Source organism: Coregonus lavaretus (assembly GCF_964263955.1).
Source record: "Coregonus lavaretus genome assembly, chromosome: 13".
Classification (NCBI taxonomy): Eukaryota; Metazoa; Chordata; class Actinopteri; order Salmoniformes; family Salmonidae; genus Coregonus; species Coregonus lavaretus.
This window is the reverse complement of record NC_140000.1, coordinates 6,127,466-6,143,883: the sequence shown is the minus strand read 5'-3', so window position 1 is coordinate 6,143,883 and position 16,418 is coordinate 6,127,466. Positions and strand designations below refer to the sequence as shown.

The window sequence follows — 16,418 nt, the reverse complement described above, 5'->3', positions numbered from 1 at the left end:
TTGTAATGATTCTCCCAAAAATATTCAGGGATTTCATTTCAGATGTTTAGTGGATTTCATCTGGACTACAAAAAACATTTAGAGAACTCTCCCTCCCTCCCTGTTAGTAGCTAACTTGCTCATGTGTGCTGTGAGTGAGGTGAGCTGTCCTGCTCTGTGCATGGCGGTGGTTTTGAGTGCCAGTGCTGTGCCAGTGTGTGGTGGGTCAGGGGGTCAGTGGGCACCGCTGGGCTGTGGTAACAAGTTGAAAGCCTTGCCCTGTGAGTGGATATAATGACCCGTGGCATGACGTCTCTTGCCTCTGGGTGCCATGTCTAATTGGTGCAGCATTCTCTGAAAAGGGCATGTCTCCCTCTCTCCCTTTCTTAATTCGCTCTCTCCCTCCATTTATTTATTTCTTTACTCCCTCTCTCTCACTCCCTCCCTCTCTTTACTCTCTAGGTGGATGGATGGTAGTCCCTCTCTCACCATTTCTTTGAAACCTAAAATATGTGATGCTGTGTTGCGTGGGAAGGAGGGCGTGTGTGTGTGTGTGTGGGAGAGAGACAGAGAAAGAAAGTAAGGACTTTTTCCAATTCAAATCTGCTATCTGCAACGATTGGATTCCGGCCCATGATTAAAGATGGCCTACTGTCATGCTCTCCTTAATGACTGAGACACTATGGAGGCAGCACACTGCATGATATGCCAAAGGAGCCTCAGAGTCTACTGTCTGGCACAGGGCTGTGGCTTGATACTTGCCCAGGAGCCAAGTGAACCTGCTGTGGCATCTGTGTGCTCAAAGAGACATGGGACTCTGGGCCCGGCTCGCTGGACTGTGCCAGCAGGCATCATGCGTCAACGTTGGCTAGGCAAGACCCGGTTTCATCGTGTAAGCCCTTTGTAGTGAGACCATTGTGTGCTTGCAATGCCCGTTTAGGTTTAGGCTTAGGTTTATCAGTATATGTGCATTTGTAGATATAGTAGATTAACTCCTGGTGCTGTTTTGATTTGGGTGGCCAGTATTTGAGCAGTGAGCCATGAGTTTGTTATGTCAAGGTCAGGAGGTAAGCATGACTGGCACACACACACCGACACACACACACACACACACACACACACACACACACACACACACACACACACACACACACACACACACACACACACACACACACACACACACACACACACTCTCCTCCCTCCTCTATCTCTCCTGTGAAATCTATTCTCACTGCTACATGTATGTATAGACTTGTGTGGGAAAAGCAGTCCATAAAAGCCTATTGAATTCACTAGACTTACACTGATGTTGTAACTCTACAGTATATGTTTCAGACAGGTGATTAATATACTCATTATACTGGATTCAATTAAACTCAGTCCAGAGTACCAACTCTCTTCATGTTGAGTCTCCAGTCCCTCCAGATAATGCATTGGGTTCTGCAATGTAGTTCGATGTAATGCAGTTACATTTTATAAGTCTGTCATGCCTACGTCAATGTTTTTAAATGTATGTAAATTGTAAAGTATTTTTGTCTGTAATGTCTTTTTCCGTTATGTGTCAGACCCCAGGAAGACTAGCTGTCGCCATTGGCGTCAGCTAATGGGGATCCTAATAAAATCAAAAATGTGTTTGATTAGCACAGAGCCAGCTGCTCAGAGCAAACATTCTATCCCCCATACATGGGGATATGATGAGGGAGAGAGTGAGGAGAAGAGAGAGGGGAAGAGAAGAGAGGTGCTCTCAGGCATCTGTATACCCAGGCTAATGCTGCCACCAAGAGGATGAACACAGAATTGCTGTTTTGATTGAGCACCAAAGGAAGAGTAACCAGCCCCTACACTCCTAGTCATTGGTCTCGACCTCCAACACACTTATCTAAAAGGATTGGAGAGGTGTAAGCAATGTGGAAGATTTTGCCCATTTCTAATAGAGGGCAAGGTGGGCAGTTCATATGTGAAGAGCAGCACAGGACAATAGCAGGAGGCATACTCACAGTTTCTCCCCATCCCTTGCTCTGGTGTCGTGTACGAGGTAAACAGTACCAAAACGCCCTCTGCCCAATCTCTGTAGGATGCTGTATCTCTTGGCAATCAGGTTGCTGGGGTCAGGAGTTATCGGAGTGGAGGGGGAGTGGACATGGCAGGATGAATAGGCCCCCAGCTCCTCAAACTTGGGCATCTTGTTGCAGGATTACAGGAGCATTGACTGCAAAATTCAGCAAAACACAAGCATGTTGTTTTTACTTATTTTACATTTTTTTATGCATGTTTGCCCAATACAGATAAAACATAAATAAATATTTTACAGGGGAAACAGAGTCAGATAGCATCGTGTCGCGCTTGTTGTTACAGTGCAGGATAATTGAAAGCAGAGTCCTGACTAGCTTATGCTATTTCACTATTGCCACTTTGTCTAACAAACTCACCTGTTTGCAGTTAGGTGTTGGCTATTTCCACCAGTTTAAAACATCCATAGCCTACTGTATTAACTTCCGTGTTTACGCTGGTTCCTATGGTAAAAGGAAACCTCGTCTCCCTTTTATTATACCGCTTTATTCCACCAGGTGTCAGTGAAGAATCGTCTGTTGTGAAGGCCTGTTTGGGATTGGGTGTTTTATTCTCAATTCTCATGACAATGCATTTGCCCAGAAGACTACATGTATCCTCTATCCTCTTCCAACGTGGAACAGTTGTATGAGATATTTGTAGGCTGGCTACCTAACCATATTCTAAAGTAATATTCTTCAAGAATATAGTCAATGACTTTTTTCACATTTGTTATGTTACAGCCTTATTCTAAAATGGATTAAATTGTTTTTTCCCCCCTCAAATCTACACACAATACCCCATAATGACAAAGCAAAAACGGGTTTAGAATTGTAGCAATTACTATTATTATTATTATTATTTATTTTAAACTTAAATATTACATTTACATAAGTATTCAGACCCTTTAACTCAGTACTTTGTCGAAGCACCTTTGGCAGCGATTACAGCCTTGAGTCTTCTTGGGTATGATGCTACAAGCTTGGCACACCTGTATTTGGGGAGTTTCTCCCATTCTTCTCTGCAGAGCCTCTCAAGCTCTGTCAGGTTGGATGGGGAGCGTCAAGGCACAGCTATTTTCAGGTCTCTCCAGAGATGTTAGATCGGGTTCAAGTCCGGGCTCTGGCTGGGCCACTCAAGGACATTGAGATTTGTCCCGAAGCCACTCCTGCGTTTTCTTGGCTGTGTGCTTAGGATTGTTGTCCTGTTGGAAGGTGAACCTTTGCCCCAGTCTGAGGTCCTGAGCGCTCTGGAGCAGGTTTTCATCAAGGATCTCTCTGTACTTTGCTCCGTTCATCTTTCCCTCGATCCTGACTAGTCTCTCAGTCCCTGACGCTGAAAAACATCCCCACAGCATGATGCTGCCACCACCATGCTTCACCGTAGGGATGGTGCCAGGTTTCCTCCAGACGTGACACTTGGCATTCAGGCCAAAGAGTTCAATCTTGGTTTCATCAGACCAGAGAATCTTGTTTATCATGGTCTGAGAGTCCTTTAGGTGCCTTTTGGAAAACTCCAAACGGGCTGTCATGTGTCTTTTGCTGAGGAGTGGCTTCTGTCTGGACTCTGCCATAAAGGCCTGATTGGTGGAGTGCTGCAGATATGGTTGTCCTTCTGGAAGGTTCTCCTATCTCCACAGAGGAACTCTGTCAGAGTGACCATCGGGTTCTTGGTCACCTCCCTGACAAAGGCCCTTCTCCCCTGATTACTCAGTCTTGGTCGTTCCAAACTTCTTTCATTTAAGAATGATGGAGGCCACTGTGTTCTTGGGGACCTTCAATGCTGAAGAAATGTTTTGGTACCCTTCCACAGATCTGTGCCTCGACACAATCCTGTCTCGAAGCTCTACGGACAATTCCTTCGACCTCATGGCTTGTTTTTGCTCTGACATGCACTGTCAACTGTGGGACCTTTATATAGACCGGTGTGTGCCTTTCCAAATCATGTCCAATCAATTGAATTTACCACAGGTGGGCTCCAATCAAGTTGTAGAAACATCTCAAGGATGATCAATGGAAACAGGATGCACCTGAGCTCAATTTCAAGTCTCATAGCAAAGGGTCTGAATACTTAAGTAAATAAGGTATATATATTTTTTATATACATTTGCAAAACATTCTAAAAAACTGTTTTTTTCGCTTTGTCATTGTGGGGTATTGTGTGTAGATTGATGAGGGGGAAAATTAATTGAATCCATTTTAGAATAAGGCTGTAACATAACAAAATGTGGAAAAAGTCAAGGGGTCTGAATACTTTCCAAATGCACTGTAGATAGACCTACTATTATTGTAATGATCCTTGCATAGCAGCCTGGTCTCATAGACTAGACGTAACATAGTAAAAGTAAAATCGGGATGCTCCGATTAGTATGATATGTTACGTTTGGTATGGTTACATAAGACATGGTTATTTAAAATATGGTGGTTGGTCGGGCTGGATGGATGGGTGTGTGTATAACGTGAACGTCTAGCAACCCAAAGGTTGCGAGTTTGAATCTCATCACGGACAACTTTAGCATTTTAGGTAATTAGCTAATTGTAAACTACTAGCAACTACACTATATATACAAAGGTATGTGGACACCCCTTCAAATTAGTGGATTCGGCTATTTCAGCCACACCCGTTGCTGACAGGTGTATAAAATCGAGCACACAGCAATATAATCTCCATAGACAAACATTTGGTACTGTCAAAGGATGCTACCTTTCCAACAAGTCAGTTCGTCAAATTTCTGCCACGCTAGAGCTGCCCCGGTCAACTGTAAGTGCTGTTATTGTGAAGCGGAAACGTCTAGGAGCAACAACGGCTCAACCACAAAGTGGTAGGCCACACAAACTCACAGAACAGGACTGCAGAGTGCTGAAGCGCGTAGAGCTTAAAAATCGTCTGTCCTTGGTTGCAACACTCACTACTGAGTTCCAAACTGCCTCTGGAAGCAACGTCAGCACTAGAACTGTTCGTCAGGTGCTTCATGAAATGGGTTTCCATGGCTGAGCAGCCGCACACAAGCCTAAGATCACCATGCGCAATGCCAAGCGTTGGCTGGGTGGTGTAAAGCTCAGTGCCATAGGACTCTGGAGCAGTGGAAACGTGTTCTCTGGAGTGATGAATCATGCTTCACCATCTGGTAGTCCGATGGACAAATCTGGGTTTGGCTGATGCCAGGAGAACGCTACCTCCCCAATGCATAGTGACAACTGTAAAGTTTGGTGGAGTAGGAATAATGGTCTGGGGCTGTTTTTCATGGTTCGGGCATGACCCCTTAGTTCCAGTGAAGGGAAATCTTAACGCTACATTATACAATGGCATTCTAGATGATTCTGTGCTTCCAACTTTGTGGCAACAGTTTGGGGAAGGCCCTTTCCTGTTTGAGCATGACAATGCCCCCATGTACAAAGGGAGGTCCATACAGAAATTGTTTGTCGAGATCGGTGTGGAAGAACTTGACCATCGAACACCTTTGGGATGAATTGGAACGCCGATTGCGAGCCAGGCCTAATTGCCCAACATCAGTGCCCGACCTCACTAAGTCCCCGCAGCAATGTGGTCCTCTGTAGCTCAGCTGGTAGAGCACGGCGCTTGTAACGCCAAGGTAGTGGGTTCGATCCCCGGGACCACCCATACACAAAAAAATGTATGCACGCATGACTGTAAGTCGCTTTGGATAAAAGCGTCTGCTAAATGGCATATTATTATTATTATTATCTAGCGGAAAGCCTTCCCTGAAGAGTGGAGGCTGTTATAGCAGCAAAGGGGGGACCGACTCCATATTAATGTCCATGATTTTGGAATGAGATGTTCGACAACATAATTTTGGTCATGTAGTGTACTTAGCATGTTAGCTAACCCTTCTCCTAACCCTAACCTTAACCTTTTTATCTAACTCTTCTCCTAACCCTAACCTTAACCCGTTACATAACTCCTAAACTTAACCCTAACCCCTAACTCCTAGCCTAGCTAACGTTAGCCAGCTAGATACCTAGCTAGAATTTATAACATATCATGCGTCTTGCTAATTCGTAACATTTAGTTCGTTTTGCAAATTTGTAAGATATAATATGAATTGTAATTCGTAACATATCATACGGAATGGGTGATGGACATCCACCAATTAATACATACCATACGAAACATAACATATCATGCTAAATGGAGTGTCTCTGATTTATTTACAGAATAATACGAAATGCTCTGAATGCTCTGAGACCAGGTTGCAGCATAGCAGAAAATATCCCAGATTGTGCAATGCAATGCCTGTTGATTTTCTTCCACTTGTGGCGCTATAGTTCTGCCACCGTAGAAGCCTGAGAAGGAGGAGTATTGCCTACTGCAGAACATAGAATACGTTTTACTTTACCACATCTCGACTCGTGAGCTGACCGTTTAACAGATATCATGTTCGTTTGAAGGAGAAAACGGATTCCACACTGCTTTTACGGTAAATACAAATTGGTTGAAATTGGTTGTTAAATTGTGGTACGCTCTAGTTGTTAGTGTATTCCTATGCTATTTTCCGAGTGACTGGATTCAGTGAACGGTTTTTGGGTTGGGAACTCGCGACAGTGTTTGTCATTAGTAAAATGTTAAATGCAGATGTTACTTACATTGTTGCCTTACAGATGTTTCTGCCGAGATGGTGGCGTACATGCAGACAAAGATAATGCCTCAATAGAAAATATTGCGAATGTTCATTTGAGAATTAGGCTACATTTAATGTCCCTACTCTTTAAAAATCACACTAATCAAAATTGGATATTGGACACATTAATACACATTCAATGACCACCTCTTTTCAGGAAATTCAATTGGATAGTCACTCAATTTTATTTAACATGCCTGTTGCCCTGTTGTATAGAGGCTACAACAGAACACTGTAAATCAATGGCCGGTGTTGTTCTCAGGCCAGGCATCTTTACGTAGACCTACAATTAAAAAGCTGGAGGTACACATATGCTACACATATTCACCCCTCACTCACACACACACACACACACACATACACACAACACACATACACATACACATACACACACACACACTCTTTACCTTGACCTCCTGGTTCAAAGTCGAGTTCAGTTTGTATAGTGATACAGTATACCCAGTCCTCTTTCTTTGACCTCTACATTTTTTTTGGTTTCACAAAGATCCAAGGGGGTAGGTACTCGTTTGGGAAAGAATGTGCTTGTCTGGTTATTTACCAGCATTTTATAAGACTGTGAACTAATATGACTACAGGTATATCAAAGCATAGTTGAGATCTTACTAAACCTAGTTCAATTCAGTGCTAAAACTGATGACTTTAATCAAAACAAAAGTTTAATTATTAATCAATCTCCTATTGAAACCACTTGATTTGACAGAGTATTAGGCCTATGTTGTACAGGGCTCTTAGGTCTTGTATGTCACAGTCCTAAATGTCTATCTTTCAATCCTGAATCAAATCCATTTGTAAGACCGACTGGTCAATGAAGCTTGCATCACATAATGATTTGGTACCAGTTGAATAGAGTTTACTGTGATGGATGGAGAAGAGAAGCCCTGTAGTATATCTGCAGCCCTTTTCTGAGGGACAGTTGACCCGGGTCCTGATCTTTCAGTGGGTGTTTCCATTATGACAGGAAGTCCCTTGTCTTGCATGAGTGTCACAGACAGGAAGAGTGATAAGCACATGTGTGGTGGACCCACGTTGACTGACAGCAAATAGGCCTGTGGAGATGTAGGCCTATTAGGCATGGGGATGCTGAAATGTAGAAATGAACATGCCCACAGTACCGTATCTGGATTGATTGATGTGCTATTCCAGCAGGTGGAGATTGTTTCACTTCCTGTACCTTGTCAGCCTTCAACTAATGGAATCTGGTTTTGACCCGACAGGCCCTACAGTACCTGAGGCAGTGGAAATCTGGGGAGACGAGCATCCACAGGAGATGAAGAGGTGACATTCTAAACGTTCAGAGAAAGGAATAGAACCGGACTTGGCACTGAGCCTTGGGGGACCCCCATCCTTTTTTTTGGTACTGGACTAGTTGCTGCAACACCCTCACCATTGCCCCCCAAGCGGCGTTCTTGTTCTTCACTACATTCTCCGCTGCCTGCAGGGCATCCAGAGAGAACCAGGGCCTCCGGACCCGCTCCGAGCTCAGCAGCAGCACAGCAGGGATGAGCGAGTTCTGGCACAAGATTGGCTGCTGCGTGGTGGCCAAACCTCCACCGGTGAGTTTGTCCCCTCTGAGAAATCATTGGAACACAAAGTAACTTTTTAGCTGCCCTGCTTTTACAGCTCCAAGGTCAGTGGGTGGAGATTAAGGGCTTGCCTGATTTAAGATGTTTACCTGGATATTAGATTGACCCCACCACCATATCTACACATTTACATTTACATTTTAGTCATTTAGCAGACGCTCTTATCCAGAGCGACTTACAGTTAGTGAACACATTTTTTTTTTTTTTATACTGGCCCCCCGTGGGAAACGAACCCACAACCCTGGCGTTGCAAACGCCATGCTCTATCAACTGAGCTACATCCCTGCCGGCCATTCCCTCCCCTACCCTGGACGACGCTGGGCCAATTGTGCGCCGCCCCATGGGTCTCCCGGTCGCGGCCGGCTGCGACAGAGCCTGGATTCGAACCAGGATCTCTAGTGGCACAGTTTGCACTGCGATGCAGTGCCTTAGACCACTGCGCCACTCAGGAGTTACACCTTCACTAGTTGAAGTTAGTTCAGCCATGCCAGCTGTGGATCCTCAAGATGCATGGCATGGGATGACATGGGTTTCATTAGCTCACTCTTAAGCCAGTCAACAATACTAGTGAGAAGAGAGCCCTATGCTAGCGTCAGTGGTGTGAGAAATAGGTCAGATAGATGGTGAGGGAGTGGAAGGAGGAATGACTGGCCTTTTCTGTTGTTTTGAAGTGGGTGACCCACATAGTCCCAAGGGTCTGCCTGTCTGGAGGGCTAGACCTCAGCCCAGACACGAGACATGCACAGACAAAGACTGCTCTGTCATTAGACATGACCTCTTATTAAAGAGATGGTGAATCAGGATTAAGAAGATGTAGATCAGGCTGGGTTAGTATGGGTTCAACCTTAGTCTAGCTCATAGAAATATGGAACTTCATATAAAAAGAAAAGCGAAACAAGAAACACTCAGCTATTACCAGATTAGAAAATATCAAGGCTAATGGCCCAAGCACCCATACACTTTCACCTTGTGTTTAACCTTAAGGGTACTGTAAAATGTAGTAGAAGAAGAAGAAGAAGAATAAGAAGAATTATTATTGGTATCAAGTCAAATATGGAGATTGTCTCCCTCCACAGCATGTCTCTATGGTAACTCCAGAACCCTCCTCTAACAATTAATGGGGTCTCTGAGGGGAAGTGGGCTTCTGGCATGTGCTGCTATTGAGCTCATTCTTTTTCCTCCTTCCTCCTCCCGCTCCTTTATTTTTAGGTCCTTGTTTATTCTATTGTTGGTACGAGAGAAGGCCAGACTAGAATGGGTGTATAGTGTGTGGTGGCATACTTACAAGTGTTACTTCCCAGAAAGGCTTGCTTTGTAAATTGTGTTTATTTCTGATAACAGTGCAATGACTACATGTCGTTGGGCCTGTGCATAATGTAATTAACTTTCTTTAGTTTTTATAAAGCCCTAATTATTCAAATTAATACTAGCCTATTTAATAATTGCTATGTGGCAATTGCACTATACAGTCAGAATATTGATACAGTCAGTGTGGTCATGATCCATAATGTGAAATGGCTCATTAATTCCTGTCAGTTCTGGGTTGTCTCTGTCTGCACCCAGTGTAGCCTGTTGTAATAAGTGGGGCTTATTCACACCACTGCTGGCAAGTGATGACACGCCTTCACACTCACAGAACTGAACATGCTCTAATAAAGCAAGTATTAGAGAAGGTCAACAATCCCATTACATTTATATCATTTAGCAGACTCTCTTATCCAGAGCAACTTACAGAAGCAATTAGGGTTAAGTGCCTTGCTCAAGGGCACATCGGCAGATTTTTCACCTAGTCGGCTTGGGGGATTCGAACCAGCGAGCTTTCAGTTACTGGCCCAAATCTCTTAACCGCTAGGCTACCTGCTGCCATTGATTTTGAAATAACAAATAGATGATGGACAGAACAACTCTTATCAAAGATCATCCAATTCAGGTCACAAAATGCATACTGGACTCTCTCTCTCTCTCTCTCTCTCTCTCTCTCTCTATATATATATATATATGCTCTCTGCACACTGTAAAGTTTGTAAGGCTTTTCTTCCACCGGGATTGATTGCGTAATATTGCATAAGTCCCCCTTTTCTATTTCCAGAGAAAGAGGCGGAGGAAAATCGACCGCAGCATGATCGGCGAGCCCACAAACTTTGTCCACCTGACACACATTGGCTCTGGGGAGATGGCAGCTGGCCGGGCCCCGGTAAGAGAGACGATATATAGACTGACTGGGGTGGCGTGTCTTAAAATGTGTTGAGATATTGTCTAGATATATTGTGAAGTGAAGATGGTGTAGTGTGTGTGTTGCAAGTGCACCTTATGTTACTCCTCAGTACATGGGCTGGGCTTTGCAGCTTCCAACCTGCCGCTAGGAATGTTGGCCTGGTTTCCCACGGAATACTCACGTTGGACAGGGAATGAGAGGAGGAATTGTAGAAACGCTGGGACATTTTTCTAAATTCATTCACCTATTGGTAGGATATGGATGGTAACTGTAGTTTGAAACCTGTTACGCTATGACGGATAGAGCTGCATACTATCAGAATACTAGCCAATCACTAGTCTGGTCACTGTTTATGACGGATAGAGCTGCATACTATCAGAATACTAGCCAATCATTAGTCTGGTCACTGTTTATGACGGATAGAGCTGCATACTATCAGAATACTAGCCAATCATTAGTCTGGTCATGGTTTATGATGGATAGAGCTGCATACTATCAGAATACTAGCCAATCACTAGTCTGGTCACTGTTTATGATGGATAGAGCTGCATACTATCAGAATACTAGCCAATCACTAATCTGGTTACTGTTTATGATGGATAGAGCTGCATACTATCAGAATACTAGGAAATCACTAATCTGGTTACTGTTTATGATGGATAGAGCTGCATACTATCAGAATACTAGCCAATCACTAATCTGGTTACTGTTTATGATGGATAGAGCTGCATACTATCAGAATACTAGGAAATCACTAATCTGGTTACTGTTTATGATGGATAGAGCTGCATACTATCAGAATACTAGGAAATCACTAATCTGGTTACTGTTTATGATGGATAGAGCTGCATACTATCAGAATACTAGCCAATCACTAGTCTGGTCACTGTTTATATAGAATGGAAAGTGGTAGGTTGAATTGAGTGATGGTCCATTTCTCAATTTACTACATGATGTTGACGCTATCAGTACGCAAATGGGGTACTACTGTATGTCGCTCTGCTAAATGACTAAAATGTAAATGTCAAATGTCTTTCACTGGTAACCGACTGAATGTTCCGTTGCTGTTTATTATCTATGCATAGTCACTTTAACTCTACCCACATGTATATTACCTAAATGACCTTGACTAACCGGTGCCCCCGCACATTGACTCTGTACCAGTACCCCCTGTATATAGCCTCCCTACTGTTATTTTATTTTACTGCTGCTCTTTAATTATTTTTTATTTACATTTTTTACTGATCTATTTTTTACTGAACACTTATTTTTCTTAACTGCATTGTTGGTTAAGGGCTTGTAAGTAAGCATTTCACTGTAAGGTCTACACCTGTTGTATTCGGCGCATGTGGCAAATAAAATGTGATTTGATTTGATCATGACCTCCATTGCGAAAGTCAACTGATTTTAAATGACACATTTACACATTCTATCATGACGCGGGCTGAGAACAGTCAGGTGGAGGAGTAGGTTGTTGAAACATAATGTTACTGCCCTCCGTGTTACATCATTCCATTTCCTCAACTGTTGTTGCGTAACCCTCTAATGTCCATTCTGTTATGACCCATACCATAGCTGTCAGACCTTAGTTCTTCTAGTGTTCATCAAACACATTCCATTTCTGCAATGCTTGACGTCAGAATGATTGATCCACACCTGTGCGTTCATCCAACTCTGACATACAGAGAGACACACTCTTTGCTTGAACTGCGTCGTTAAAAAGTCAAGGAAAAAAACCACAGCCTAAAGCAAATCCCATTCCTCCTCACTCCATCCCCATCATATGGTCATAATCATGCTTATGTAAAGACATAGGTTATGAGTAATGCTGCTGGCCATATGGATCAAATGTAGATGGTAAATGTTGTCAGCAGTCCAAATGGGATCATGTTTCATATGAACCCCACAGAAACAGACTGTTAAATATGTTACATAAAATGATACAGTATAGAAACAACACATTAAATCATAGTCCTAATTCTGGCTTCGGATCCTGCCTCTCCATCCGTATCTTATCATGAAGAGGTTATGACCTGCCTTTTGATAGGAAAATGACTAAGTGTCTGTAGAAACTCTAACAGTCGTTATCTTCCTGTCCTGCAGTCAGGGCCGGTTCAGGAACAGATGAGGTCAAAGGGACCCAGTGCCAACGGCCGCAAGAGCATGTTATAGCTGCTGCCTACCAAGTAAGTACCCAGTCAATGAAGCTATCGCCATATCTGCAATGCAATAGCTTTTCTGGAACTAACCTTCTTTATTTCTCAGGAACTAAACTTCTTCACTTCTCCGGAACTAACCTTCTTCACTTCTCTGGAACTAACCACCTTTACTTCTCTGGACTTGTAGAACTAACCGTTTTCACTTCTCTCTGTAGGCATGGAGGACCATTTCCATCACCCTCAATGCGCGCCCCCTCTCATCCCATCCCAAATCAAAAGCAGCCACTGCAGCGCAACCTGTTTCCAATGGAGCATTTGGCAAACCTGAGACGGTTCCTAATAGAGAGCAGAGAGGCTCTTCCTGATGTCTGCAGGATCCATTTAGCCAAACAGGATGATGCCCTTTCTGTGGTTACCACAATAATCACCCTGCTCAGAGGAGGATAGACAGACATGTTTTTTATGGTTTTTTAAAGAAAAGTATTTGTCTTTCTGATAGACTTTGGACTTCCACTGTATTTCAGCCAACAACGTTTCTGTGTCCATGCCAGCAAGCGTGTGTGAGAGAGCCGGTGAGAGTGCTTTGCAAAATGTGTTGACTAACATGGCTGATTCATTTCAGGAAGTGAAGATTATGTTCTCAACGGATCACCTGAATGTTGCAAACCATTGACCTACTGCCAAACAATTAGTATACAAAATATTTTGCGTATCTGTCTAATGAATGAGGATGCACCTTTATTTTTCTACAGTGCATAGTTAAAGATGTGTGTGTGTGTGTGTGCAAAATGCTATGTGATTTTATTGCTGTTTAGATGCCAGTACTGAGTAGTGTTATTCTGATTGTGCCATTTGCCATAGAACCCCATTTGGACTGCTACCCAGTTGCAAGCATACAGGTAACTGCCAAAATAAAGGAAACCCCAACATAAAGTGTCTTAATAGGGCGTTGGGCCACCACGAGCCAGAACAGCTTCAATGCACCTTGGCATAGATTCTACAAGAGTCTGGAACTCAATTGGAGAGATGCGACACCATTCTTCCACAAGAAATTCCATCATTTGGTGTTTTGTTGATGGTGGGGGAAAACTCTGTCTCAGGCTCCGCTCCAGAATCTCCCATAAGTGTTCAATTGGGTTGAGATCTGGTGACTGAGACGGCCATGGCATGTGGTTTACATGGTTTTCATGCTCATCAAACATTGTGTATTGTCATCCTGGAAGAGACCACTCCCATCCGGATAGAAATGCTTCACCCTAGGTTGAAGGTGATCACTCAGAATGTCTGTGTACTTATTGCTGTTTACCTTGCCCTCTAAGGGGTTGAGTGGACCTAAACCATGCCAGGAAAATGCACCCCACACCATAACAGAGCCGCCAGAACCCTCATTTACTCAAGTGTTTCCTTTATTATAGCATTTACCTGTAGCTGGTCACTGTGATGCACCTACTCTGAAAAACCCAAACTATTAGTCAGCGGGGAGAGTCTGTTAGTAACAGGGGTTGTTGTTGAAATTGGAAACACCCTGACCGTTACGGGGCTTTTCAGTCATCTATCCTGGAATTACTCGGGAATGCCACTCATTAAATCAACTGCATCAAAGGAACATTCCATAAGGTTGTTTTTTCTCTTGTTTTGGGGGGGATGACATACATACGATAGTGACATACATTCTGAAACCAGGTGGGGGTTTTAAAAAATCTGACCTGTATTTCTGACCTCCTTAGTATACACAATCTATTGTGAATAACTCATCACTCTGTAGTTTGTTGCTAATATTGGATATTAAGTGTCCACAGGGGGAAAAACTGTCACTGTTTGAATTGTAATGTTTTTAATATTGTATCTTATGTGATTTTGCTATGCCATTATCCTATGCCAGAGCATATGGATAGTGCCGTACATGTACAGTATGTTGTCCTTTCACTAATACCTTATCTGTTTTATACACTGGGCCTAATGTTTACTTAATGCTGAAGGGGTGACTTTGCATATTGCTTTGTGACTTTCCTAGCTTTGTTAGAGCATGTCATTCTCAGCCCAACAGAATGACTGCTGCCTTGAAGTTTCTTGTACAATGTACATTGGTAACGTCAGTAATTTGAGTCTGTCTGTTGGCATTTTAAGTTTCTTTCCTATCTTTATCATGATTGTTATTAGACCAAAGCTTAAGTTCAAAAGAAATTATTTGTGCAACCTCTTGGTTTTTACTGAAAATACAGTTCACATTCTGAATATAATTCTGTGTGAGTAATCTCTTCTGTTGCTGACGGTGAATCTGAATGTTATCACCAAATAAATGTGTTACTCAATTTTCACTGCCTGGTACAGAAATAATATCATTAAAACCAACTGGTTTCAGTGGCCCCTATGGGCTCTGCTGTGAACATTTCTTGGGAGATGATTTTATCATTTTCATTTAAGTTAAATCTATAGTTGCTACATCCATTTTGGGATTTATAAATAAATGCTATATATATATATATATATATATATATATATATATATATATACAGTGAGCTCCATAATTCACTGGACAGTGACCATTCTTTTGTTATTTTGGTTCTGTACTCTAGCACTTTGAGTTTGAAAGGATACAATGACAATGAGGGTGAAGTGCAGACTGTCAGCTTTAATTTGAGGGTATTTTCATACATATCGGATGAACCGTTTACGAATTATAGAAGCTTTTGTACATGGTCCCCCCCATTTTCGGGCATCAAAAATCATTGGACAGTTTAACATAATGTAGAATAAAGTAATCATTGTTAATATTTGGTCGCATATCCTTTGCATGCAATGACTGCTTGAAGTCTGCGATGCATCGCCATCACCAGACGCTGGGTATCTTCCCTGGTGATGCTCTGCCAGGCCTGTACTGCAGCCATCTTCAGTTCCTGCTTGTTTCGGGGACTTATTGCCTTAAGTCTCCTCTTCAGCATGTAAAATGCATGTTCAATTGGATTCAGATCTGGTGATTGACTCGGCCAGTCAAGGTTTTTCCACTTTTTGGCCATCAAAAACCCCTTTGTTGCTCTAGCAGTATGTTTAGGGTCATTGTCTTGTTGCGTGATTAAGTGCCGTCCAATGAGTTTGGAGGCATTTGGTTTTATCTGAGCAGATAAAATATTTCTGTAGACTTCAGAATTCATTGTTCTACTTCTGTCTGCAGTCACATCATCGATGAAGACAAGTGAGCCTGTTCCACTGGCAGCCATACAGGCCCAAGCCATAACACCCCCTCCACCATGTTTCATGGATAAGGGTGGTATGCTTTGGATCATGGGCATTTCTTTTTTTTCTCCACACTTTTGTCTTTCCATCACTCTGGTACATGTTAATCTTTGTCTCATCTGTCCACAATATTTTTTTCCAGAACTCTTGGGGTTCTTTTAGGTGCTTTTTAGCAAACTGTAATCTTGCCTTTCTGTTCTTCAGGCTTATCAGTGGTTTGCATCTTGTAGTGTACCCTCTGTAGTCCTGCTGGTGTAGTCTTCTGCGTATGGTAGACTTTGACACATCTACACCTGCATCCAGGAGAGTGTTTTTGATCTGTTGGGCTGTTATCAGGGGGTTTTTCTTCACCATAGAGAGTATTCTCCGGTCATCCACTACAGTGGTCTTCCTCTGTCTACCGGGTCTTTTGACATAATTGAGTTCACTGGTTGTTTTTTTCTTGTTAATGATGAACAAAACTGTTGACTTGGGCATGGCCAGGGTTTTTGCAATGTTCCTGAATGATTGATTTTCATTTCTGAGCCTTATGACGG

General features: G+C 42.8%; 2 protein-coding genes across 2 annotated transcripts in view; one reads left to right on the top strand and one right to left on the bottom strand.

The window, feature by feature from the left end:
- LOC311139318 (serine/threonine-protein kinase Nek11-like) overlaps nt 1-2,164 on the bottom strand; it is a gene marked incomplete at both ends in the record, with an annotated part of 98,897 nt that extends 96,733 nt beyond the window's left edge. The window contains one exon of the mRNA XM_084174197.1: nt 1,980-2,164. Coding sequence (XP_084030323.1) covers nt 1,980-2,164 — 185 coding nt within the window. The remainder of the gene's footprint in view (nt 1-1,979) is intronic.
- A 4,193-nt stretch (nt 2,165-6,357) lies between these two features.
- Nucleotides 6,358-14,966, top strand: LOC311140779 (CDC42 small effector protein 1-like). Its single transcript, XM_084176002.1, has 5 exons — nt 6,358-6,469; nt 7,906-8,244; nt 10,364-10,468; nt 12,593-12,675; nt 12,864-14,966. Exons 2-4 carry the CDS (start codon nt 8,191-8,193, stop codon nt 12,659-12,661), a joined length of 228 nt encoding a protein of 75 aa, XP_084032128.1. The 5' UTR covers nt 6,358-6,469; nt 7,906-8,190; the 3' UTR covers nt 12,662-12,675; nt 12,864-14,966.
- The last annotated feature ends 1,452 nt before the right edge of the window (nt 14,967-16,418 follow it).

Excerpts from the sequence above, each read along its gene's own strand:
- LOC311140779 (XM_084176002.1), top strand. The coding sequence starts at position 8,191 with ATGAGCGAGTTCTGGCACAAGATTGGCTGCTGCGTGGTGGCCAAACCT. Across the intron at positions 8,245-10,363 it reads TGGTGGCCAAACCTCCACCG|AGAAAGAGGCGGAGGAAAAT; the intron begins GTGAGTTTGTCC and ends TTCTATTTCCAG. Across the intron at positions 10,469-12,592 it reads TGGCAGCTGGCCGGGCCCCG|TCAGGGCCGGTTCAGGAACA; the intron begins GTAAGAGAGACG and ends CCTGTCCTGCAG.